The sequence below is a fragment of the Pyrgilauda ruficollis genome, unplaced genomic scaffold (genome assembly GCF_017590135.1).
Source record: "Pyrgilauda ruficollis isolate IOZ18807 unplaced genomic scaffold, ASM1759013v1 scaffold237, whole genome shotgun sequence".
Lineage (NCBI taxonomy): Eukaryota > Metazoa > Chordata > Aves > Passeriformes > Passeridae > Pyrgilauda > Pyrgilauda ruficollis.
This window is the reverse complement of record NW_024523316.1, coordinates 148,727-172,864: the sequence shown is the minus strand read 5'-3', so window position 1 is coordinate 172,864 and position 24,138 is coordinate 148,727. Positions and strand designations below refer to the sequence as shown.

General features: G+C 40.8%; 1 protein-coding gene across 1 annotated transcript; it reads right to left on the bottom strand.

Moving 5' to 3' along the window:
- Positions 1 to 3,647: 3,647 nt before the first annotated feature.
- Positions 3,648 to 17,312, bottom strand: CAT (catalase). The gene is made up of 13 exons (XM_041469597.1): positions 17,015 to 17,312; positions 13,300 to 13,471; positions 12,315 to 12,425; positions 10,851 to 10,981; positions 10,144 to 10,248; positions 9,679 to 9,804; positions 9,073 to 9,264; positions 8,173 to 8,325; positions 7,921 to 8,059; positions 6,783 to 6,913; positions 6,378 to 6,485; positions 5,750 to 5,836; positions 3,648 to 5,331 (listed from the first exon to the last, which is right to left on the bottom strand). The coding sequence occupies exons 1-10, from the start codon at positions 17,078 to 17,080 to the stop codon at positions 6,894 to 6,896; spliced, it is 1,215 nt and encodes a 404-aa protein (XP_041325531.1). The 5' UTR covers positions 17,081 to 17,312; the 3' UTR covers positions 3,648 to 5,331; positions 5,750 to 5,836; positions 6,378 to 6,485; positions 6,783 to 6,893.
- Between the last annotated feature and the right edge of the window lie 6,826 nt (positions 17,313 to 24,138).

Here is a 24,138-nt window from a genome sequence, read left to right as displayed (position 1 = left end):
ACCCTGCACAGTCAGCCAGAACAAGGGAAAGATTTGCTATTAAACCATTTTCCTGCCTTGGAAAAAGTGCAATCATGTTTAGAGGTTAACAGCACAAAGTACAATGCCTGACCCACACAAATAAAAGAAGCAATTCCCAAAAGCTCTGTGGGAGAATTAAGAAATAAAGCAGAAGTCACAACAGCGTCACTTACTCACAAACACATTTCCACTACTTCAAAAGGCCTTTTAAAATTACCTTAAGCAGCCTCTGAAAATGATTTATTGGGTAGATGAAAGACCTGATTTTGAAGATCATAATTTGATTTTTGGACCTTTGACATCATTTGGCTCCTAGTTCAGGACCCCTGCAAGTCAAAATGCAATTAAAAAAGAGAGCTGTGAATGTTTCCATTGTTTGAGGACCCAACAGTGCTCCAATGAGGACAGGTGTGCAAGAGGATTGAGCAAGACTGAGATGAACGGCTGTGGATAACTATGGAATAAAGACTAAGCAATATATGGATCAATGCCAGAGTAAACAGGAGCAGTTTCCAAGTCTTCCCTGGGTTACCTTTGAGCAATCTTACCAGTATCAGTCTCAGATGAAAGGCTGCCTGCACCCCCTCAGGAAAATATTGGATAGCTGGATGAGATTTTACAAAGAAGGTATCACTGAGAGGCCCAAAGAAGGAAACACATATAAATTAGTCATATAACCCAACAGAAAAGCATAAACAAACAAAAAACAAACCCAAAACAAAAAAATTCCACTCCTGTAAAAAAGTTATGGTACATGAAAACAGAGTGAAAAAAAAAAAAGAAATCAGCATTAGCAGTCAAGTATCTTCCTTAAATGTGAGCGATGATGAAAACAATACAAAATATTAACTGGCTTACTCTAAAATACAGCCTTGATTCCTGCAACTCTGAAGGGCAAAAATTCATTATTTTCTTACACTGGTATCTTGGAATCAGAGGTTCAGGGAAGACAGTTCCTACTTGAAATAATACTGAAAGTTTAAATTCAAAGTGAAGTATTTTTCCCAATAAAATCTCTTACGAAAAGTACTGAGTGGCTAAAGCACCTTGGACTCTGCGCACACACCAAAAACTTCTTCATTCCTGGTTTTCCAGCTTCCCTCCACAAAGCTGAGAGTGTTGTTAAGACCTTGTAGAGAACACAGGAGCTATGACTATGCAGAAATTCTGTATTTTCATTCAGTTTGGGGAGTGTTGCAACTGTAACTTAGTCTGTAACCAGTACCTGCCATCACCCTCCTTCCTCAATAAATCTTACAACATTTAAACACACAAGGTCAAAGATTACCAAGTGTGGAAAAGAGAATCACACTAGTTTGGGTAGGAAAGTGTATCTACTTATGTATCAATTCTGAATCAATAATCACAGGGACAAGGATTTGTTGCACTGGAAGAAAACCCCAAACAAACAATAAAAAAACCCAAAGTTCTCAATCCTGGTCAAAGTTTAAAACTGGGGAACCTGAGAGAAACAAGCAAAGAATAAATACTGAAATTAACAGACACAGCAAATCTATATAAGGGATTTCTGTGGTTCATCACATGCTATGAAACAGGAAAGGAAGTTTTCCTTCTGACTCGGTCCATTAGAGATTTACAGTACTTGAACTGCTCTGAGTTGCAGAATGTAAAAATATTTAGTGAATTTTTTCATTAAAAAAGTAAAACTACCAGTTTATCAAGCTTTAGTCTGTAATCTGAGAACAAATTTCAGCCCAGCTCTTGAAGGCCTGCAGTGCAAGGAGATTTCCAGCTGCTCCGGGTTGAAACTTGACTTTAGGTGGAATTCCAGCGTGACAAAGTCCAAGCTTTCATCAATTAAACCACACAGGCTCTGCTCTGCAATCCACGCTGCAAAAGTGTCATCATTAACAGTCAGCTATAAAATACCTCACTTGTTATTTTTACACCACTGCCTCCTTGTTCAGCCTTCATTTGCTTTCCCAGACTGTGTAACAATGCACCACTTTATAAACTTTTGCAAACACAGGGCTAGTTTTGGGAATCTTCTTCATCTTACTGATCCATCCCAGCTGGAATCATCCTGAATGCTACAAACCTGGCAAAACTGCCTGAAATTCATTTACAATAATCAAAAGAGAGCCTCAGTTATTTTCCCAATTTTGTCCAAAATTACCTTAGGCCACTGCTAAGGTTTAATCCTCAGTGTGAGAGTTGCAGTTATGCTCAAGTCCACCTCTGCATGCCATGACCTGTGTCATGACCACACAACTTTGACCCCAAACATCAGTTCAGGCTGAGCTCTGCAATATTACCTGGGGGGGAAAGGTCAGACTTTACCATGCACTGCAGATCTCTGTGTAATTTGTTATCAGCAGGAGATAAGAACACACAGCCCCATCATCAGTGGATCGATTCACTTCTGCAGCGCTGGGCTGGAGCCCCACACCCCACAGCAATCTGAACTCACAGTGCACAGACAGTCACAGAGGGCTCATCCAGTCCATCCCCCTGCAGGGAACAGGGACATCTTCCACCACCCCAGGCTGCTCAGTGCCCTGTCCAACCTGGCCTTGAACAATTCCAGGGAAGTGGCACCCACTACCTCCCCTGGAACCCTGAGCTGGGACCTCATCACCCTCATAAAACATTTTGTGAGAAAATGGTGACTCACCTGCCTGCAAGAATTCATGGACCAGACATACAAACAGAGAACAAACAGCCTTCTTCTGCAAGATCAGCAACAGGTATGGAATATTTGGCAAAACAAAGTGATTGGTTTACTGGAAGTTGAAATTATGGATACCCAAATGCCACTCAGCCCGCAATTCCCACCAATGAGCAGCACTAAGGAAAGGAAATCAGGGCTTTTTCCAACATCTTTGAAGCATTGGAAAGCCTGATTCAAACCTACCTCACCCTTTTTCTCCCCACATAACATTTAGCAATCCCATGAACTTCCTTATCTCCTGGCACAGCTCACTACAACAAATGTGATTCTGACACTTGCTCATGGTTTTTGGCTATTCAAGTTCAAATATATTGGGGAAGGGAAAATAACCTAGGAATGAAGGCCCTTTAAAAGAAGAGGTACTGCTGGAGAAGCTGTAATTTCCCAACATTAGTTTCAAATTCATTCCCAAAACCACTGCTGGAGATATGCATCTAAAATACAACAGGAATAAAAAAATGTTGAGCAATTCTGCTTTACAAATCACTGAAATCATATTGCAACAACCTGACAAAGGAATGTGTCATTTTAATGGAACAGAACACAAAAACAAAACAAAACTGCTGTTCTGTCATGTCCACAGTCTCTTCACTCTCAAAATAAGGAGCTGTAAATGGATTTTTTTCTTATTTATTTGAAGAAATAACATTATTGTTCTTCCAGTGTTGCCTAGTGCCCTCCACACCTTTGGGAAAAGCTAAGCTTTCTGTACAACGCTTGTCACGGCCAGTTTAGCATAGAACACAGGTCATTTAAGTCATTTAAACACAACTGTGGAGTAAAACTGAGTTTTTAAAACAAAGGCAGCTGCAAAAAGTACATCTAACCTACAGCTTCTGCACCACCTCCAGAAAAACAGATGAAGGGATGTATGAACTTCCTAGATTAACACAAAGTATTTGAAGACATCTGAATAGAAAACATGTTGCCAAGAGATTTTTCATTCCATTTATTTCAGAAATAAAAGAAGACAACAATATAAATCACTTAGCAGACACAACCAAAATTAGAAGCTCAGGCCTTGTTTACTCTTTTCCAAACCTTGTTAGGATTCTCTCCAGCACAAAATATTCCCACCCAATCATGTAATCCCACGTGCCTGATCAGGTAAAAAGCCAATGGACTCCTAGAATACAGCAGGTTATCAGTTCATATTATGTTACTGCACCTCTACCCCAGTTGATTTTTCACAAGAGACTGGTAGATAAATGAATTGCAGTGCAAGTAACATTCTCCAAAATTTAACAGAACATCATTTAGTATCTACTCTTCTTTACCTGCCACCATTCCTGGGAATTCACACTTAAATCAGGAAGTAATCCTAGTCAAAATACAACTCAAGGTAGACCCAGAAATGCAGTGATTATTGACAAATCACCCCCAAACTGCTATGATTTGTATTTTTTACATTTGCCTGAGTTAAGAGCAGTAGTTGGGCTCCAAAATGCTTTGCATTTAGCTTGACAATAATTATCACGTAACTGTCCAAGTTTTTCTGCATAATTTAACTAAACTGCAGATGCTGGGTAACTTTACAACATGCCTCAAATCAGGTTTTAGACATATTCTCTATATATCTACATTCATACAAACATGCTGCTTTAGTTAAAGGATCACCCTGAAAATCAGCCCTGGCTTGATCGAGAAATAGCAACAGCAGATTACTGCAGTAAAATGAGAACTTCAGCAACCACTGGGAACGGTTTTGAAAGTTCTTGAGCTTGAATTTCAATATTAATGCATCAGAAGGTTTATTTCTCAAACATCTGGCATCTTAATATTTTTCTATTTAAATTCTTACAGATTAGAAAGAACAATTTACTCTCCTACCCCTGAAAGAGCTGTAAGGTGTAATCAATTTAGTTGAACAATGCATGGAATAAGAAAATATCCTTTGCTACCTCCCTTATGTCAGTTATATCCCAACACAGCATTAGTAAGCAAATATTATCTTAAAATATATATTGGGAATAAAATAGAATTGTATTTAGATTAAGTTTTGTAGTTAGCTTTGTCTCTATCATAAGGAATGAGACATACCAACATTTTACTCAAGGTCCTGGGTACCATTTTACTTCTGGAAGGCCAAGAATGAAATTCAAGAGATGTGTTTACAAATACAGACAGATAATTATTTCATTAGAAATACTGAACAGCATCAATTTTTCAAGCAGTTTCTCCATGAGGGCAATCACAGTGCCCTTACAGAAATTCTACTGTGTGATTAGCCAAGAAAGTTGTACAACAAAAAAAATGAAGCAGTATTTTGATTGAATTTCTGTTTGCTCCTAGAAATGAAGACAATTTATTATCCACGAGTTGCTTAAAAATTCCCTAAGTTGTTATCAAGCAGTAAAGCACTAGTATTGAAAGGCACTAGGATTGGAGCTTGTGTTACCTGGTTTCCAGTACAGACAGCACTTGAGAGCTCAGTAAATCACACCTGTAAAACACTCCTGTGCCTGGGCCCAAGTCTGCTACATTCATTAAAGTGTTGGACAGGTTCTTGTGCAGCTGGAAGGATGCAAAATTCAGAGCAGATCTCTGCAGATTTACAGGTTGGATCTTTCCTTGACAGACATACGAGTTGTGGACTGTGTGTATGTTCTAATTACATCCTGAAAACAAAGCAACAGAAAAACTCAGAGCAAGTTCCATTTAAAGTGAAGAACTGCAGGAATAAATTGAATGAACTGAGTTGTTGTTCTTTGGATCAAGCACTGAGCCCAAGAAAGGCTCGTGGCAATGTTTCATTAGCATCTCAAAGGGTGGGTAACCAACCTAAACACATTTTATATCACATACAGTTACCTTCCAGAAACCCTACAACCTCAAATGAAACAAAGTCTTTGTACATCACCAGTTAATCAACATTTAATTGTTATTAGAGTGATGTTTTGGTATTTTGCAAGCACTGACTTCTGGCCTTTAGCTCAAACAGGGATCAAGACTAATTTCTCACATCATTGGATTTTCAAGAGAAGCCAAAATAACTTACAGCCAGTCAAAAGGCAGCTACAAAAATCATTACTGTACCTTTTTCCCACCCTCAGCATTGTATTTGTCCAGCAAAGCCTGGATACAGGCTCCATAATTAGGATGAACATCAGTGAAGTTTTTCACCTGCACAGGAAGACAAAACAGAAAAGGCAACAAGATTTTTTTTTCCTCCAATTCAAGAAGGTTCTTTACCACATTTCCTGGGCTACAAGCAGTAGGTATCATAAGGAAGAAAAGTTTAATTCTGATCAGTTATAAAGAAGATATGAACATCTTCAAACACGATTTCTGTTATGCCACACAGAGCTCATTCCCAATTTAAACAAAGCTGCCCTGGGAAGGATAAGAATCCAATGCCTCCTTGGCCCTCTCTGCCTTCCCCTTGTTTAGAGCAAAACCTTACTCTGGCAGTCATCTGATTTTTAAAACACCAAGCTAACCATATGTTCAACACCTGTCCCATTCTTCCCCCCAGGAAAAAGTTACTTTAACATGTTATACTGATGTCATATTGTGTAAATAGGCACTCATTTAAGTATGAGAATTCCCAAGTAAAAAAATCCAGTCTTTTTAGAGAATTCTTGATCTTCCTTTCCAGAAGCCATTATGACAATGTTACTAGACTGGTAGGAAACCTGGAATAAACCCCAAAGAGGGCACTTACAGCTCGTTTCTGAATGAAGAGCTGGGCATCCTTCAGATGATCCGCAATGTTCTTACACAGCCTCTGGCGCTCTTCCTCGTTCAGCACTTTGAGGTAGAATTCTCGCACCTGGCCATTGGAAATAAAGGTTTATTTTGATAGTCCTAAAAAATAGCTTTCACTTCCTAGTCAAGCAACACTTAAAATACTCAAAACATTTAAAAGGCAGCCAATCTGTCAGGGTTTTTCTTTGGCAAACATGCCGACAACTCCTTCTCCAGACATTAATGGCAAGAAAACAAGTCAGAGCATCTACCTAACAATGCCCAAAATCTGAATTTGAGATTCTGTGAGAACTCACACTAACACACACCCTACACACTCCTCATGTGTGCCAAGCAGCACAAAGCCTTTCCAGAGCCCCACCTGGGTCACGTTGTCCTCATTGGCACTGTTGAAGCGCTGCACATCCCCTGAAGCAAACGTGCAGCTCTCCTTGAGCCGGGGCTGATCCTCAGGACCAGTGAAGCTGTTTGACTAATAATTTGGGGCACCACCTGGGGGAAAAAAAAAAATATCCCCAAGCCAAGTCAATCAGATGGCAGCACTTCCAAGTAAGTCAGAAGACAGAGGATGTTATTTGCTTGGAGGAATCTAAATCAATTACTCAGTTACTATTGGTTTAATTAAAAAGAGCTGACAGCATTTTTCTGTCAACACCTTCAAGCCAGTACTTAACAGCACCTGCTGCAAAGAGAATTTCCACAGCTTTTTTCAGGGTTATTGATTTGATTTAAAAATAAGAAAACCTAGACACTCTCACAACAATATTTCTCAATCATAATAGATAGTGATGCTTGAAGTTTAAGGCAGCATAAAAATACAATCATTTACATATCTGAAGTACTACAATGCTTCCCTGTGTAGGGGGTGTATTTTAAACACATAAGGAACTAAGAGAATCACATTATCTATTCTGGGACAAGAGCAGCTGTCCTCAAGTTCCTGTTTTTCAAATATTTCCCTCTCCTCCCTCAGCAAGTGTCTGAATTCATAGCCCAGAGGAACACATATTTTGGCATGAGCCACAGCTTAAGTACATCCTTGTTACTCTCAGGTGGAAAACAGCCACTATTGGGCAAACCCTGACAGAACAGAAGCTGCTCAACAGAGGGGAAGTGACAGCTCTACTCTTGGCATTTTCACTTTTGTCTTTCACAATCTCAGAAATCTGAAAGCAAAGCAGTTTAGTGAAGTGGACGGAGCCAAGTCAGTCTCTAAAACCTGACTGCAGGTATTCTCCCACAAACTGCTTTCCTGTCAAAGGCCTTTTTATTAAGTTTTAAACACATCCTAAGCTTCACTTGCTTTTTATACTTCTAAACTCCTCATCTCATATCCAAATATCCCAAGTCTCCTTACTGGATTAACAGAGAAGATATACAAGCATTCTACACAAGTATGTAAGGATAATAAACACGGATCTTAAGCCCCCTGTGAACTGAAGAGAACACTGCAGCTCATGCTTAAGCATCACTATATTGAAAGCTGTCTTCCTGGCTACCTTGGTTGTCTGAAACAGTCATTGGCCCATCCCTCTGGTAGTTGGCCACCCTGGCTCTGAAGGGACAGTTGACAGGGATCTGGAGATAGTTGGGGCCCAGGCGGTGTCTGTGGGTGTCAGGATACGAGAAGAGGCGTCCCTAAAACATTGAGCACAAACATCAACCATTTGTAAAACACTGGGGCATGCCAACTCAAAGCTTTCAAAAGCAGCAAAGTAACCAGTGCTCCTCAGGTCACACCTCCTGTTTACCTGCAGCATTTTGTCAGGGCTGGGCTCAATTCCAGGAGGCATGTTGCTAGGGTCATAAGCCATCTGTTCCACCTCTGCAAAGTAGTTGACAGGATTCCTGTTCAAGACCAGCTTTCCCACAGGGATGAGAGGGTAGTCACCATGAGGCCAAACCTGTAAGACACAACACAAATCCAGTAAAATCAACATTATTACAGAATTATGCAGCTTAACTGCCAGGCAGAATTCACCCCATTTGACTCCTGGTTAAGAAAATACATTACTGAGTTTCTTTTCTCTTAACAAACATTGAGGAATGTCTTATTTTAAGAAGCCTTTTGCAATTAACACAGATTATTAATGCACCTTATTTCATCATCCCAGCATAATCTCAGCACTTGAGTACTTGAACGAAATACCCACAGGCCCTTGAAAAGCTGCCTAGGGAAGCAGGGCGTGGGTGGAACTGGTGGCACAAATGTTTTCAGTTCCTTCAAAATGCTTAACTGGCCTTTTCTTTCCCATCTGAGCTGCACTTTTAAGTTCAAAGGTCTTTAGCCTTTGGGCAGAATGGCCATTGGGGAGAATGGTGTTAGAGGTAAAAAAGAGTTTATTATGCAATGCAAGTTTATGTCGGCATTTTTCAACGAGGCATTCCTAGGAGTAGCTATTGGAAGTGGGACAAAATGAAACCAGCAAGGCTCAGGGTGTGACTCTGATCTGAGATCACACCTCTGAAGTGCCATGGGATCTACAGGCCTGGAATCAAGCCCTATCCATATGTTCCCTGAGAAAGAGTAACATCAGATATAATACAACTACAGCTTCATCTCCAGAATTCCTTGCTCATTGTGGCTCTACAATAAAGAATGCACTTCAAAACTACCTGAAACTGAATATTCCCAGAATTATCAGACATACCTTAGTCACATCAAAAGGATTAAATGGGAACTTCTCTGCTTCTTCAAAGGTCATAACCTGGATGTAGAAGGACCATGAAGGATAGTTCCCCTTGGCAATGGCATTGTAAAGGTCCCGTATGGCATAGTCAGGATCAGTAGAAGCCAGCCTTCCTGCTTCTTCCACAGAAAGGTTTTTGATGCCTTGGTCAGTCTAAAAGCAACGAAAGCACCAGTTACAGCATGCAGAAAGTACTACAGAGATGATTCATCAAGAATGGATTTTAACAAGATTTATAATCCAAGGATGAGATTGTCCAGGTTCTACCTTCTAGTAACTTGAGTTTAGATTTATAGTACATTCAACGGCTGCCTTCCAGATAAAAATCAGTTCACTGACAGTGCTCCATTAACAAGACACAGATGCCCAAAGAAGAGTTTCTTACAGTCTAGTAAATGAACAGAAGAAGAAAGATACCTCTCCTAAGTTAAAGGTTAAAGGTGTGAAACTGATACTAAACAAGGACTCCACACACCTTTGAGCCTGAGTTAAACTTGAGAAGTCACACTTTTTTTATGGTTTTTATCCAATATGATGTATAGTTCCAATTAAAAAAATAATCAGTACCTTGGCATGGAATTTGCAGTAAACTGCTCTTCCATCAGCATTAACCAGTTTGAAGGTGTGTGATCCATATCCATTCATGTGGCGATAGCCATCGGGAATGCCACGGTCACTGAACAGGAAAGACACCTGAAAAGAGGGATCAAACACTATGAATGGGCTCAGCACACCAAGGAGAAAGTCTTCACTCCACACTAAGTTTGTTTATTGTGTTAATCTGCATCACTGGGAGCTATGTTAATGTTGTCAGGAATTCCCTGAGGAATTTCTGCTTTAGGTGTTAATGAAATAAAACTGACTCCCTCTGTAAGCATAGGTAAGTATGAATAATTTAAAATAATATTTAAATCAAATATAAATAAGACTATGTAGACTTCTAAATCAAACATGGAAAAGATAGAGTTAAAAACCCACTGTCATAACATGATTATCTTAATCATACAAAATAAAGTCACGGGAGAAGCTTACTTGATGCAAAGACTCGGGGCGAAGACTCCAGAAGTCCCACACCATGTCTGGATCCTTCAGATGAGTCTGAGGGTTCCTCTTTTGGCTATGGATGAAGGATGGAAACTAATTTGTCCAGAAGTGGAAAAGGAAAAAGAGAGGAAAAAAAAAAGACAAAGCTGTAAAATCACTGAAAAGAAAATCTTCTACTGCCATACCCTTCCTGCAAATAAATTAATTCACAGAGCAGTCAGTAAAATTAGGGTAATGTCAAACATTCACAATTAGAATAAACAGAGATAAAGAATGCTTTCATTTTGCGGTTGATAAGGTGAGAGATAAAACTGTTCAGATTTGTATATCTGTGTTTATGTGACTCATAAATGAATACAGAGATACTATGAAATATATGTGCAGAACTCCTGCTCTCAAGGAAAGCCCCTCTGCAAGCTGCTGTCAAACTTGTGCCAAAAGACCAAAAACCCCAGATTTAATAAAAAGAATTGGCAAGAAGCCTTTGAAGTGAAAAGTTCAAGTGAAAAGTATGAAACCACGTAAGTTATCAAGCCTTAGTTCTTTATTTACTTTTGTTTAAGAACATATTTCTAAGTAAAAAATGTTCAATCTGACCAACAACCAAGTTTTTGTTTCTGAGGGAAGCCAAAACAAGATGTGAGTGAACTTTTGGGCTTTCTCACAAAGTACCCTCGCCTTTTGTGCTTACTCACCAACATTGCATCCCGAATGAAGAAGATGGGAGTGTTGTTTCCCACAAGATCCCAATTCCCATCCTCTGTGTAGAACTTCATGGCAAAGCCTCGGGGGTCACGAACTGTGTCAGCTGAGCCAGATTCTCCAGCTTGAAGAAATCCATGAACACACAGAAGTGTTAGGATAGGAAATGCATGTAAATACAACCTGAAAATAGGCCATAAAATCCTAAAAGGGCAAGGTTTATTGCAGTCTTTTCTACACCAAGGAATTGCAGGAATATTTTCAACAACACTTCATGCACTGTGAGTTTTCAAAGTGTAAACCAAACCAAACATTCAGGCCACAGTTAGAAAAAGGAAAAAAAACAAGTATATCCCCTTGAACCAATTAAGAGTGGAATTTGCATTATCACTAACAGAGACATCATCAAATTTTAAGGCTGAATCATCTAAACCCACATTTGTTTCTGTGCACCAAATCCCAGTGGGAAAGCTCTCATCTGGAAGGTAGCAATCTAACCAGCGTGCCTAATAAAACACTGTGGAAGAGCTGTAATCCTTTTAATTCCTCCTGCTTCACCCAGGATGGGATTTTAGACTGGAGCACAAGTGCTTAGCACAACACCTGAGCAGAAGTCTTCCAAAAGTGCTCAGAACAGCTAATGCTGAATTGTGATGAAATCAGTAGGACGCCCATTCTCTTGTTAAAAACCTTGTGTGTTCCAGAAGAGCAGGGAGGAAACGTGTCCAAACAGGGCAGGCAAAGGGAAGGGAAGGATGCAACAACCTGCTCCAGCAGCAGTCCTCATTTCAAACTCAACCCTGTGTCCCTACCCTGTACAACACCCAGGACACCCTAAATCCTAAGGGATTTAAGACTGGAAACAGCCAACAGGCCAAAGCCAGCAGCTCCCTGAACCTTGCTGGACTACTTTTTTCTCTCCAATACTTCCAGAACTGAATCCTCATGAGGATTTCTTTTCTTTTAAATACATCCACATCACGAATTATGATTTTTCTATCAGACAAGCTATTGATCACAATTAGCTGCAAATAATAGCATTTAAGATTTTGCTAGTTTGTGAATTCCAATCTTTAAGAAATCAGAGTTTATTTATGGAAGACTGTTTGTTTTTATTTGCCCAGTATTTAATTTACATCATTTATCCCCAAAATATTCCTGCAGCATAAGAGATCATAGATATTTAACTTGTAAGTGTTGATTGTGATCCAACCAGAAACAAAGCAAGCTTTCTGTCAAAAAAACCCCAGCTTGGGCTGCCCTCCCTCTCACATTTCAGACAGAAAAGTGTCTCCAGAGAACTCTGAGGGAAAGGGACAAAAGCTGCTTAAGGTCTTCCATGTAAGTGAATTTCTGAGAAGATGAAGCAAGCATTGCAGACACCCTTAAGTGCCCCACAATGCAAACACTGCTCTCAGGGCACATGCAGAAGACACAAAGTGAATTTATGGCCTTACCAACAGTGGAGAAGCGGATGGCAAGTGGAGTCCTTTTCCCAATGTGCTCAAACACTTTTGCCTTACAATACTGGGTGATATCATGAGTGACTTCAAAATAGCCAAAGGCTCCTGAAGAACAGCAAGTTCAAAATATCAGATCTGGGTACCTTCCTTCCAATCCCAGCTTGTCTGTTGTTAACATACAACTTAAAAGTCCAAGGGAAGTACACCAGTTTAAACAATGCTCTAAACACTCCATTTACTTTCACAAAATGAAACAGATTTAACACCATCTATTTGCTCATTCTCTCCTCCTTAACTGACTGTTAGCAGCTGCCAGCAGCAGCACAGAAGATGCTGTTCTGCCAACATCTGTGTATTCATCTGGGAGCAAGGCAGGTATTTCTTTAATCCTGCTATGAGTTGCAGAATTTTTGGTGCACCTGTAAGCTGGGTGAAGCAACACAACTCTTTCCACCCCCACAGAGGAACTTTTCCCATGTACAATCACATTTTAAATACAGCCCCACGCTTGCTCCTTCTAGGTCAATGCATGACAAAAGTCAAGATACTAATTCTACCTTACTAAGATCAATAATAATTTTTAAAGGTTTAGGGTTTTTTAATGTAAATATTAGATGATCAGCTTGCTTTGGCAGACACACATTAGAAGACAAAGCCAAATTCTCTATTAAATAACATGAAAACAACATTAAATAGAGATGGGGAGGAACAGACAGAAGAAGCAGAGACTACAGCAGATACAGTAAAAACTGAAGGGCTATAACCACATTTTCTCTCATTTTTGTAAACAGCTTTTCAGTGCTCCACGTTTTGGCATTGAGTTCTTTTAAACCAGGCCCTACCACTGTTGTTTATACAGAATTATTATAGCTAGTAACACTAACTTATAAATAACAATGTAATTTATGCATCACTATCTACACATTAACTGAAAAGCTTTTTAATTCTACACAGAGAAAATAAGTGATTTTAAACATACCTGCCCCTTTTGCATGCACAACTCTCTCAGGAATCCTCTCCCTGTCAAAGTGAGCCATCTCATCAGTGAAAACAACATCTTGGACAAGAAGAGGTCCACGTGGCCCCACTGTCAGGATATTCAGCTTATCCCCAGTGGGGTTCCCAGCACCCGTGGTCAGGACATCTGGTTTCTGGAAGCAAGACAAAGTCACTGTCAACACCAGAAATTAAAAACCAGAGCCACACAATGTGCATGACTGTTCAACCATTACGTGTCACAGAACACATCAACGAGAAGGGGTAAAATGACTTCAGATTCTGGGGGAAGTTACAGAACATACAGATGTTTACCTAAATCACGGAGCTAAGTTTAAAGACAATTTTAAGAAGGGGAGCTGAAGTCATGTAAAATCCAGGAATATTTTCCATGATTCAGAAATGTTTCTTCTCAAGACTATTGATCTCGCTTCGGGAAAAAATATGGGATGGGGAAAAAAAAAACAAACCTAAAACAGGAGCAGCTGCTGGAAAATAGGGGAGAAAGGAAAGGAAGAAGAAGGTAATGTCAGTACAGGGGTAGAGACATAAAGGAAGAGCTACAGCCAGACTAAAATGGGGTTGATTAGTGTTGTTCTGGAAGAGTTATGGAAAATAACAGAAGTAGGAACAGCTGAGGAATCATCATTTTAGACTCCTGCACCATGGAAGTCCATGGAAGGACTAAGATTAACACAAGCCCTAAGAAGCTCTACTGCCAGGAAATGTCCTACAACTTCAACAAACACCTGCACTAGAACTGAGTGCACTCCTACTTTCTCATAAAAAGATTCCAGCAGAAAAGACTTCATCTGCATCACATGGGGGGTTATATGCTCCTCTAAGGCAATATTCCTGTTTTACTGGGTGCTGTGGAAAATGCAGTGAGAAAGGTACATCAGCTCCAGAGACCTGATGGTCACAGCTGTCACTTCTTCCTGGAGTACATGTATTGTTAGGAGCCTTGTAAAGGACTTAGAAGAACATGAAAACAAATAAGGACAAAGAAAAAATAAAGAAAGACTAAATTTGCAACAGGGCGAGCTCAAACAGAGTCACAGATTCTGACCTGCTAACAATAAACCCATCACATCTTGCACTAAACTGACATAATTCCATATGGGCTCTCTATCCACACCATCCTACCTGAAACATCCACACATCTGAAGCACATCAGCACAAACTCCCTCAGCCCTTCCTGACTAGTTCTCCTCCTTTAAAGTTCTATAAATGAAAAGGGATGGTGGAGAGAAGGAAGAAGCAATTCTTGATGAGAAAAGCATTCATTATTCTAACAGCGACTACACGGGGCTCCAATTCTTACCTAAAGTTCTGCTTTAAGGGGGTTAATTACTGCAAACAGACAAAATTCCCATCTGATAGAAATGGGAACCCACAAAGGCAAGGAAAGAACAATTATTCACATCCACATGCAGAGCTTGGGATCAGGCAAGAACACAGGGAGTTCCAGCCACCTTTGTTTCACTCAGATCCATGAATAACCACATAAAAGACATTTGACAGGATAAGTGCATTTCCACCGTGTTCCTACTAATGTGCAACACACGCTACTGCAGCTGGCTTGAATTCCCAAAGTAGCCATGCTCTTTATTCCTCCTTCACCACTTCATTAGCATAAAGCTTTAAGCATAAATCAAATTCCTTTGGGATGTCTGGAATCCTCACCTACACTGAAATCTGCACAACCATTTTAAAAGACAATAAGTAACTGGTTACAAACATAAACATGATGGTCAGAAACTTACAGGAAAGTTAAATAAAGCCAAATCCATATTTCAAGTCAAACAAACAAACATCTGCTTAAATCAAAAGGTTATCTATAGTTTCTCATGGGAAATATGCAAGAGTAGAAATAGTTCTCAGTATATTTTCCACTGCTTATTTATTACAGACAAGATTATTCTACAATGCCAATATTTAAGGCCACCAGAAGTAGTTGCTAAAACCACAACTTGTTGACATTAAGGCTATAAAAAAATAAACAGCTTTGTGGCTGTACAGTCTCCTTTGTGTAGGCAGACTTTCTAGTGTTCACATTACAAGTAAAGAATATTCATTTACTTCGTGGAAGGAGATATTCACTTCAGTTTCAGGATGTTATGTGGGGTACACAAAGTAAGTTCCAGAGAGGGAAAAAAACCACACCACAGTTTAAAGAACTCTACTACTTTTGTATCTGAGTTTGTTTGATGCCTGTGTTTTCATCTGGTTGGGAGCTGCACACAGCCCAAACCTTGATAGGTAAGAATTTTCAAATCTGTATTTCATTACAGAACTAACCTGCCATGACAAAAAGACGGGAAGGAAAGCCAGGAGAATTTTAGTCGCTGCCGTGGTAAACAGCACACATCAAAGTACACACTTCCAGGCATTACTGATACTTTGCACCTCATACAACTCACTTTAAAATTCTAATAAGTCCTCCCTACTTTCTATCTTAAAGTCTCATGACTCCTTATGCAACACAGACTTCGGGTTGCCTCCCAATCTCCAAATTAACCTTGGCCTCTTTTCAAACGCTGCTTTGCTACAGAAAAGCCGATATCCCTACAAAAAGAATTACTCATGGATAAAAAAGGAACTATTATGACACATGCTAGGATATGATGGAGTCACAAGCCATCAGGTACTTTTCACACTGTACCTTTGAGAACCAGGAGAAATATAAAATTAAGACGACTTAACAGCTCCAGGGGGAACTGAGCTTGCATCTTGCATGATTGCCACTTAAAACCAGCACAAAGTGTATGTTGTAGCAAATACACATTTCTGTCAGAAATGACATGTGGAAACTGTCACAGCGATTTGATGAAGAAGGGAAGTGAACTCCTGCAACATTTACACATTAACCTAAATATCTGGAGTCTATTCTACATCTTCAGATGACTGAGTGCCATGCTGCTGATCACATGTCCTTATGATTTCAGGCAGCCACTTGTGCCAGTCCACTTCACCGGATCAGAGTTGGAAGGGATCTTCAAGGTCACTGAATTCCAGCCCCTGCCACAGGCAGGGACACCTTCCACTATCCCAGGTTGCTCCATGCCCCGTGCAACCTGGCCTTGGACACTTCCAGGGATGGGGCAGCCACGGTTTCTCCGGGAAACCTGTGCCAGGGCCTCACCACTCTCAAAGGGAAGAATTTCTTCCTAAAAAATTCACTTCGGTCTGGTCACGCAGAATACGCTGAGCTGGAAGGAAGCCACAAGGATCGCCGAGTCCAACTCCTGGCCCTGGACACACCGCTGAACGTGCTTTATCCTTCCTATTATTCCCTAGTCACATTTTCACCGGTGACAGCAAACCGAAACGCAAACTTCTGATTTAAGACAGGAAAGAATCGCCCCCATCCCTGCCCGCGGGCCCGCGGCTCGGGCGCAGCGCAGCCCCGGCGCTGCCTGCAAGGAGCGGCCGGGGAGGCAGCGCTGACTGCCCTTGTCGCTCGGGGCCAGCTGGCAGCCTCCATCCATCCCTCCCTCCGCGCCGCGCCGCTCCCGGGCACAGCTCCAAGCCGTGGGGGCGAGGCCGGGACGGGGCGAGGGCGCCTCGCCCTCCGCCGCTGGCCCGGGGACGCCCGGGCGCTCGGAGCGCCGCGGGGCTCTGCGCCCTCCGGCGCCGCGGCTCCCCGGGGGATGCGGGCACGGCGACACCGGGGAGCGGCGCTGCCCGGCGGGTACCTGCGAGCCCCGCTGGCTCTTCCACAGCTTCAGCTGGTTCGCGGCGTCGTCCCGCCCGTCGGCCATTTTGCGGTCTCCGGCGACCCCCGAGGCAGCAAGGGCGGAGCGGAGGGAAGCGGCGGGGCTGTGTTCGCTCCCGGCGGGGAGGCAGCAGCGGCGGGGAGGTCAGGCCGTGGCGCGGTCACGCTGTCACCCCGCGGGGACCCAGCGCCGCCGCCGCCGCGTCCCGGCCGCAGCAGCCGCGGGTAGCGGGAGGCACCGCCAGTACAGCTCCGCTCCCGCCTCCGCCCGTCCCCCGCTACCTCCTCGGCCAATAGGACAGCGGCCAGCCGTCACCGCGAGTTCTGATTGGTCTAAGGGCACGTCAATCTTGCGCGGGGAGGCCCCGCCCACTCCTCCTCAGGCTGTGGGGCAGAGGTTGGGGGCGCTGTCGGGTTCCTTTGAAATTGGAAGGAAATTCACCAATATGCAGCTGCGAAAGGGATTTTTGGGCTGTAATCCCATTGTTGAGATGCCGGAGATGTCTAAAACTGCTGGTGGTGGAGGCGTTGTTCGGTGACAGAAAAAGTTACATGTTCGCCGCCGTGAAAGCTGCACGTACTTACGGAGTTTCTGAGGCAGGGTTTGTGTCAGCGGTGAAAAAAAATTTGTAAATTGCAAAATCAAAGCGACCGGTATATAAGTATATAAATTATATAAGTATATAAATTGCATCAGTGTATAAGTATATGCGGGTTCATTCTTGTATCGGTGCCTGAAATGGGGTACAGCGAGTTCACTTTGGGCATATGCACTCAACAAAAGAGCATTTCTTTGGGGACTGGAATTTTTAACCTTAAAAAGCCACCCACTTCTGAATTATGTGGTTATACTTACAAATCTGAGTAAATATGACACAAGAAATTTTGATAATACTGCAGAATGTCCCTGGCTTGGTGCCAGTGCATATACTAAGGGTGATAAGAGTGGTGAAAAGCTGGTTATTTTTCCTATTTCTGAGGTAAAACTTTTGAACAACGTAAACAATCCATCTTAAACTCCTTATCTTCAAGATTATATCTACATTATTTCTCTTAATAGATACAAAGAATAGTCTTAACTTGTTATTTCAAGTAGACAATTGCTTTATCTGTACGTGTTATTATGGATTAGAGGGTTGAAGCTCCCAAATTCAGGTCTGTACTATGTAGGGAATATCATTACTTCTGCTCCTTTTCTTCAGAATTAAGAACTCCTTTTTTTTCTGTTTCACCCTCTATTGGGACATTTTTTTCATGTCTTGAAGCCTCATGATCTTTCCTGCTTCAACATGACAACCAACATGATAAAGAAGGGCAAGGAAGGTTGCTTATGTTTTTCTCGTATTTTTATATAAAATATCCATCAGCAGACTACACCTACCATGCCTAGATTTAATGATAGGATTGCCCACATAATTTTTTTTTAAATCAAGAATTGCTATTTCAGTTTGCTTAACCACCAAAATGGGGGAAATGTGAACATTTTCATGAACAGTCAATATTTGCTTTTCCTTTACAGTTTAACACTTTATATTTTAAGCAGGCCAACTTGTTTAGATAAACTCATTTTATCTAAACAAATCTGTTTCAAAGTAAGAGTAACTTGCAAAATCTTCTTTCCTTTCCTATGAACCCTTCTTATATCCATCAGCAGACTACACCTACCATGCCTAGATTTAATGATAGGATTGCCCACATAATTTTTTTTTAAATCAAGAATTGCTATTTCAGTTTGCTTAACCACCAAACTGGAGGAAATGTGAACATTTTCATGACCAGTCAATATTTGATTTTCCTTTACAGTTTAACACTTTATATTTTAAGCAGGCCAACATGTTTAGATAAACTCATTGGTCACAAATCTGTTTCAAAGTAAGAGTAACTTGCAAAATCTTCTTTCCTTTCCTATGAACCCTTCTTACTGTATGCTAGAGGAAAGGATATATGTGCATATACATATATATATATAAATATATATACACATGTATGCCTGCATAAAAAACAAACAAGAGATTAAATACTGGCTAAGGAAATATGCAAACCCCAAATCAAAACCCAGGAGAGAGAGAGGGTGGCAACACCAGTGGCACCTATTGCAAACAGTCCTTGCACTTCAGTTTAACGAAAACCAAGTGGCTGCATTTCGTAAGAAAGGTCACAGGCAAAGCTCACTGTGACACAAATACTTTTGTCTCTCATCTTGCTCTAATTTTATGTCTTTTCAGGAAAAAAAAAGCAGTGAATGCTGGTTTGAATTGCCCAGGTATCTGGCTGTGGGTGTCTTTGTTTTTTTCCTTTTCCCCCCTCTCCTATCTTGACATTTGTTTCCTGCAGTGCTTTATTTGCCTCCTGTTATATATCTGCATTAAGTAAACCAACTTCAAACAATTCCAGATTAATCATCTTTATTTACCTGGGGAGACTGGTTCTCTGCTGCCACATGACTTTCTGAGGCATGATCCAAACCACACTTTGCCCTTAATTAAGATTTGGGGAGATTCAAAGACAGAGTGCTTAGCATTTGTGTTCTGTTGTATTTAAAGCGAGTTTAAACACAAGCTACAAGGTCAGTGTCACACAGGATTGTGCTGTAAATAGAGTTTACACACAGCTCAGTGATTTACACCCAAGGGAAGGATCTAGAATTAGTTGAGTAGCAGGTCCATAGTGCCTCTTTGCTAATTAAGTTCCACAGGTACCCCAAGCTTTCATCCTACATCTAGCAGCCCTCTCTGGCTGCCTTGGTCCCTACTTCCTCTGTGATTAAATCAGTTGCAAATGTTCCCAAGCTCCCTACAACAGCCTCTGTACCCTCTGAGTGCCTCTGCTGCAGAGGCAGAGCGTTTAACTCCAGCACAGAGCATGGGGGACAAGAGGACTTTCAAAACAAGAGATCAGAAAAGAGAAGCACAAGAGAGAGTGTGCTTACTTCCTAATCAAACTGATTATTGATGAGAACACACACCACAGGATTGGGAAGCTTATTGACCCTTCTGCTAAAGACACTCAAACTTGTATCTTCCAGAGGATCCAAATTATGCATCTGGAGCTGAGGCTTGGATATGTTTTCCACTCTGAGCCACAAGGAATAAGGTCAGAAAAACTTAAAAGCTCTGGTTCAGGCTCACATAATAAAAGTATAATTGATGTGACAGTATATTTTCAGTCACAAAATAAATTCAGCTACTGCATGTGGACCAGTTATGAAATAATATAATGAATCTATTATCAAGACCTGAAATTTTAATTGACCTTTATCAATATCTACTATCTATAGATTTGCAGTACCTCAGAAACCTTTTCCACTCATCCTTTTGCTGTCATGCCTGCTGTAAACATCAGGGCACAGAAAAAGCATGGAAAGGGCAACAAAGAATAATAACATGGCAGAAGATTGAGGGGTAGGTATGGCAGCTACAGACAGAAGTAGGTTGCTGTTATATTTTAGAAAAAAAGCAGAATTTGTGAACAGAAGCAGCAGATTCATGTCAGTTTTAAAGCAATAAACAGCATTCAGTCTGTGCTGATCCCCAACACACACCCAGGGCAATTTTGTATCTCCAGCTGGCAATTACACAGCCATGAAGTCGGTGCTGTGAAAGGTCAGCCACCCCCTGGGTGACACGTGCTGAGGTGTTGGACACGGTCTGTGGTGAGCAGAAGAGATGGAACAAGAGATGGGCAATGATAAACTGGAGATCTCTTATCTCTAAGATAGGTCTGAGCACATTTTGCAGCCTTTGATGATAAGTTTGTCACTCAGTAACTTGCATTGTGCGTAGCCTTTTTAATTTTGTGTTTTCAGTCATCAGATCTAATGGAAAACGTGGAAAACACTGAAATACATCTTCAGAAGTGATGGGCTTTAAGAGATCATTGAGGGGACAACAAGGTAAGCAGGTAGGAAGTCTGGCTTTTATGGGAAATAGAACATTGGACAGAGTGAGATACTGAGATGCACAAACAATGTGAAAAAATCACCTAGAAGAAAATCAGGGAAAGGAAGACAGGAAACTTTGCTTCGTGTTTTGTCATTTTTCACCCTCCTCTGATGTAGTTATTACGGCAAGGTCTCGATTTAAATTACTAGGAAAAAAAGATTAGCCTCAAATATAGAAAAGTGTGCTAGAATATTAATCATTTATATGTTTCAAACATGTTTTTCTTTGCTTCTCTCATTCTCCATAGACGAGAATGACTTCAGTGATTTTGGAGCAGTTGTCTTCAACCTTTGAGGTTTGTATGGGGTTAGTAAATGCCAACTAGTCCTAGTGCTTTTTTACTAAAAATAAAACTTAATTAATCTATATTAATGGTTTCTAATAATGTATTGCTTTCCATAAACTGAGGTATGAGCCGTGCTGAAATCATGATCATCGTTATGAAGAATTTGTGTTTCATATTTCGTGCTGGAAAGATAGCTGTAATCTACTTCTTGAAATCAGTGAAGGAACAAAAATAGAGATGCAGCACTTTTCAGGTTGTGGGGTTTTCAAACATCTTTAGCATCCTGGATACCTCAGTTCTGTGTTTTTACTCCTCTAAACTGCACCATTAAAGTGATTTCACATCATAGACACACACATTTTTCTTTTTGTTATTGCAGATTTGATTTCCTTTCAAGTCAAGAGTACCCACATGAATGTTAGCAGCATTGTCTGAAGCATCTACCCAGTGGCAGTTCATAAAACCTCCATTTTGGAACCTGATTTTGCCCATTAAAGCTTCATTCTGCATAAGAAAAGATTTAAAGCTAAGCACAGCCATATTTTGTTCTGTTGTTACAATCAGAAGCTCTTAAGCTTTTAAATGGGTCAACCCTCGGTATGACTTAGTCACATGTTCTTTAAATTAGTCAAGTGCTTAATTAGCATGCTGGATGTTTGCATATATAAATGTAGATGTTTGATCCAAGAGATACCTTGATACCATAGGTGTCATTTCATGTGTTCCAATTCCACAGAAAGAAGGGAATCCTAAATGAACGGAGTTGAAGCTGCAGAAAATTAAAGGCAATTAGAAACGTTGTCTGCCAAGCATGACTGGAAAATCAAGCTATTATTTCATGGCCAGGAGAAATCAGATATGGGCCTTTGAAAAGTTTGGAGAGATGTGTGTAGCTAAATGCATCAGTAGGGCTCTAGGCTGATATATAGAGATTATTGATAGAATTCATTAACACCAGTGATGATGGGTTTCAGCACGGCTCATACCTCAAACTTCAGTTAGTTTGGTACTAAACAATGTTAAAATTTGTTTTTTACAGTGATGATTTCTGAATTTCCTTGGGAATATGAGATCATGGTGCTGACTGGAAAATAAAATATCACCACAGGGAGCTTATGGAGAAAAACCAACAACAAACAACATAGCAGCCAGTGGAATGGCAACAAACCAGATGAATTTGTGGTAACCACAGCAAATGTGGATGCTGGAAAACAAGGAAAGGCAAACAGGTGGATTTGTGAGGTACTGAGAGAGGAAATGTCACTGTCTTTGAAAGCAGTAGGAGGTAGAAATTCTCCGGACTTCATCTATTCACCAAGGCAGAGCTGAGAGGTTTGAGTCAGGCAACCAGTGGTGTTTAGATGTCCTGAGGAATGCTGTATTGATCCCTTTCTATTTCAGTGAGCTGGGAAAGATGGGACAGCCTACAAGCAGAGGGACATCAAAGGCTCTTACCAGGTGACAATGGTGGCAGGCACACGTGGCATTTGTGTGCCAGGGCATCAGCAAGCACTCCTCATGGGTAGTAATCCACTCTGCTGACTGGTTGGGTCAGCTTCCCATGGAATTGCTGCAAATTCCAGTGTAGAGACAGCCTGCAAGATCCCACTGAAATAGCATTTTCTAGGTGTTTATAATCCAAATATAGTTTAAAATGTTTTCTCTTTCACTTTTTTTGGTCTTGAAAATACACACACACACACACACACGAATATACTTAGATTGATTAATTTTCAGTGTCTCTAGCTGATTAATAGATGCTAAACAAAACTGATTTTTAAAGATAATTTCAATTAATTGTGAAATAAAGGCAGTTTGAAAAATTGTCTTTATTCTAGAAGATGGATGTAGCTGTCTCTTGAGGTGCCCTGTTTAAGAGCAGTAACAGCCATTTAGGTTTGTCCCTTGAGATGGTAACAAATAGAGCACAGGGAATAATTAATCCTAGGGCACCAGGACACTAATTAGTATTGCTGGAATTGATAGGAGTTTCAGTACCTTTGAAAATCAGGTTTTATTTTGATGGGAATATTTTAGCCTTTTTTTTTCCCACTTGAAGTAGCTGCCATTCTCAGTCTGTTTTCCATCATAATAGGAGACATCTAAGGATTGAAGAGTGGCAAAAAGTAAACCACCTGCTTAAATGTCTTCATTCTGACAACATGAAAGGCTACAAAAAAATCCTGGGGTTAGTGGGATATTAGATAAATACAAAATAACTCTTCCAGCCCAGTGCCTGCCATCTGGCCAGCAGTTTGCTTGTGCCCTTTGCCCCAGCTATCAGCATTTGAGTAGCTGCTCCAGTCATTTCCTAAAAGCAATTAGTTCTAGATCATTATGGGTTGCAAAGATGGCCATTGATTTGTTTTAACATTTACAAACTGCCAGGGACCTGCTCCTGAATTAAAGTCCTGGACAAGCCCTTGGCTGTTTTGAGCACAGGTAGGTGCACGGAAAAAAACGGTGGATTTTTTCCTGCTCTTTAAGCCCAAGTCCTCTTCCATACATTTGACCTCATTTTTCTGTTCACAGAAAATTCATTGCCTCAAATAGGTAAATTGGAATTATGGAAGCTCAAAATATACAAAAAAGCAGAATAATTCCATAATTACAGTGTCTTTAGTTAGACATTTAGTCCATGTTTACACATCCTAAAGACTGCCAGCGTTTTATGTGTTTGAAGAGCTGTGTTTCTAAAATGTTCATCTTTACAAAAGTTGCTAAAATAATTATTATGACCTAACATGGAAACTGTAACAAATTGTTTGTATGTTTTGGGTTTCTTTTTTCCCTGGAGGTTGATGCTAAACTACCAGGTTAATTGTCATGTTTCTTTCCAGCTCCTAATTGCTACCTGCACCCTGGCTGGACGTTTCC

Excerpts from the sequence above, each read along its gene's own strand:
- CAT (XM_041469597.1), bottom strand. The coding sequence starts at position 17,080 with ATGGCCGACGGGCGGGACGACGCCGCGAACCAGCTGAAGCTGTGGAAG. Across the intron at positions 8,326-9,072 it reads ATCCTTTTGATGTGACTAAG|GTTTGGCCTCATGGTGACTA; the intron begins GTATGTCTGATA and ends TGTGTCTTACAG. Across the intron at positions 8,060-8,172 it reads GCCCTGACAAAATGCTGCAG|GGACGCCTCTTCTCGTATCC; the intron begins GTAAACAGGAGG and ends TCAATGTTTTAG.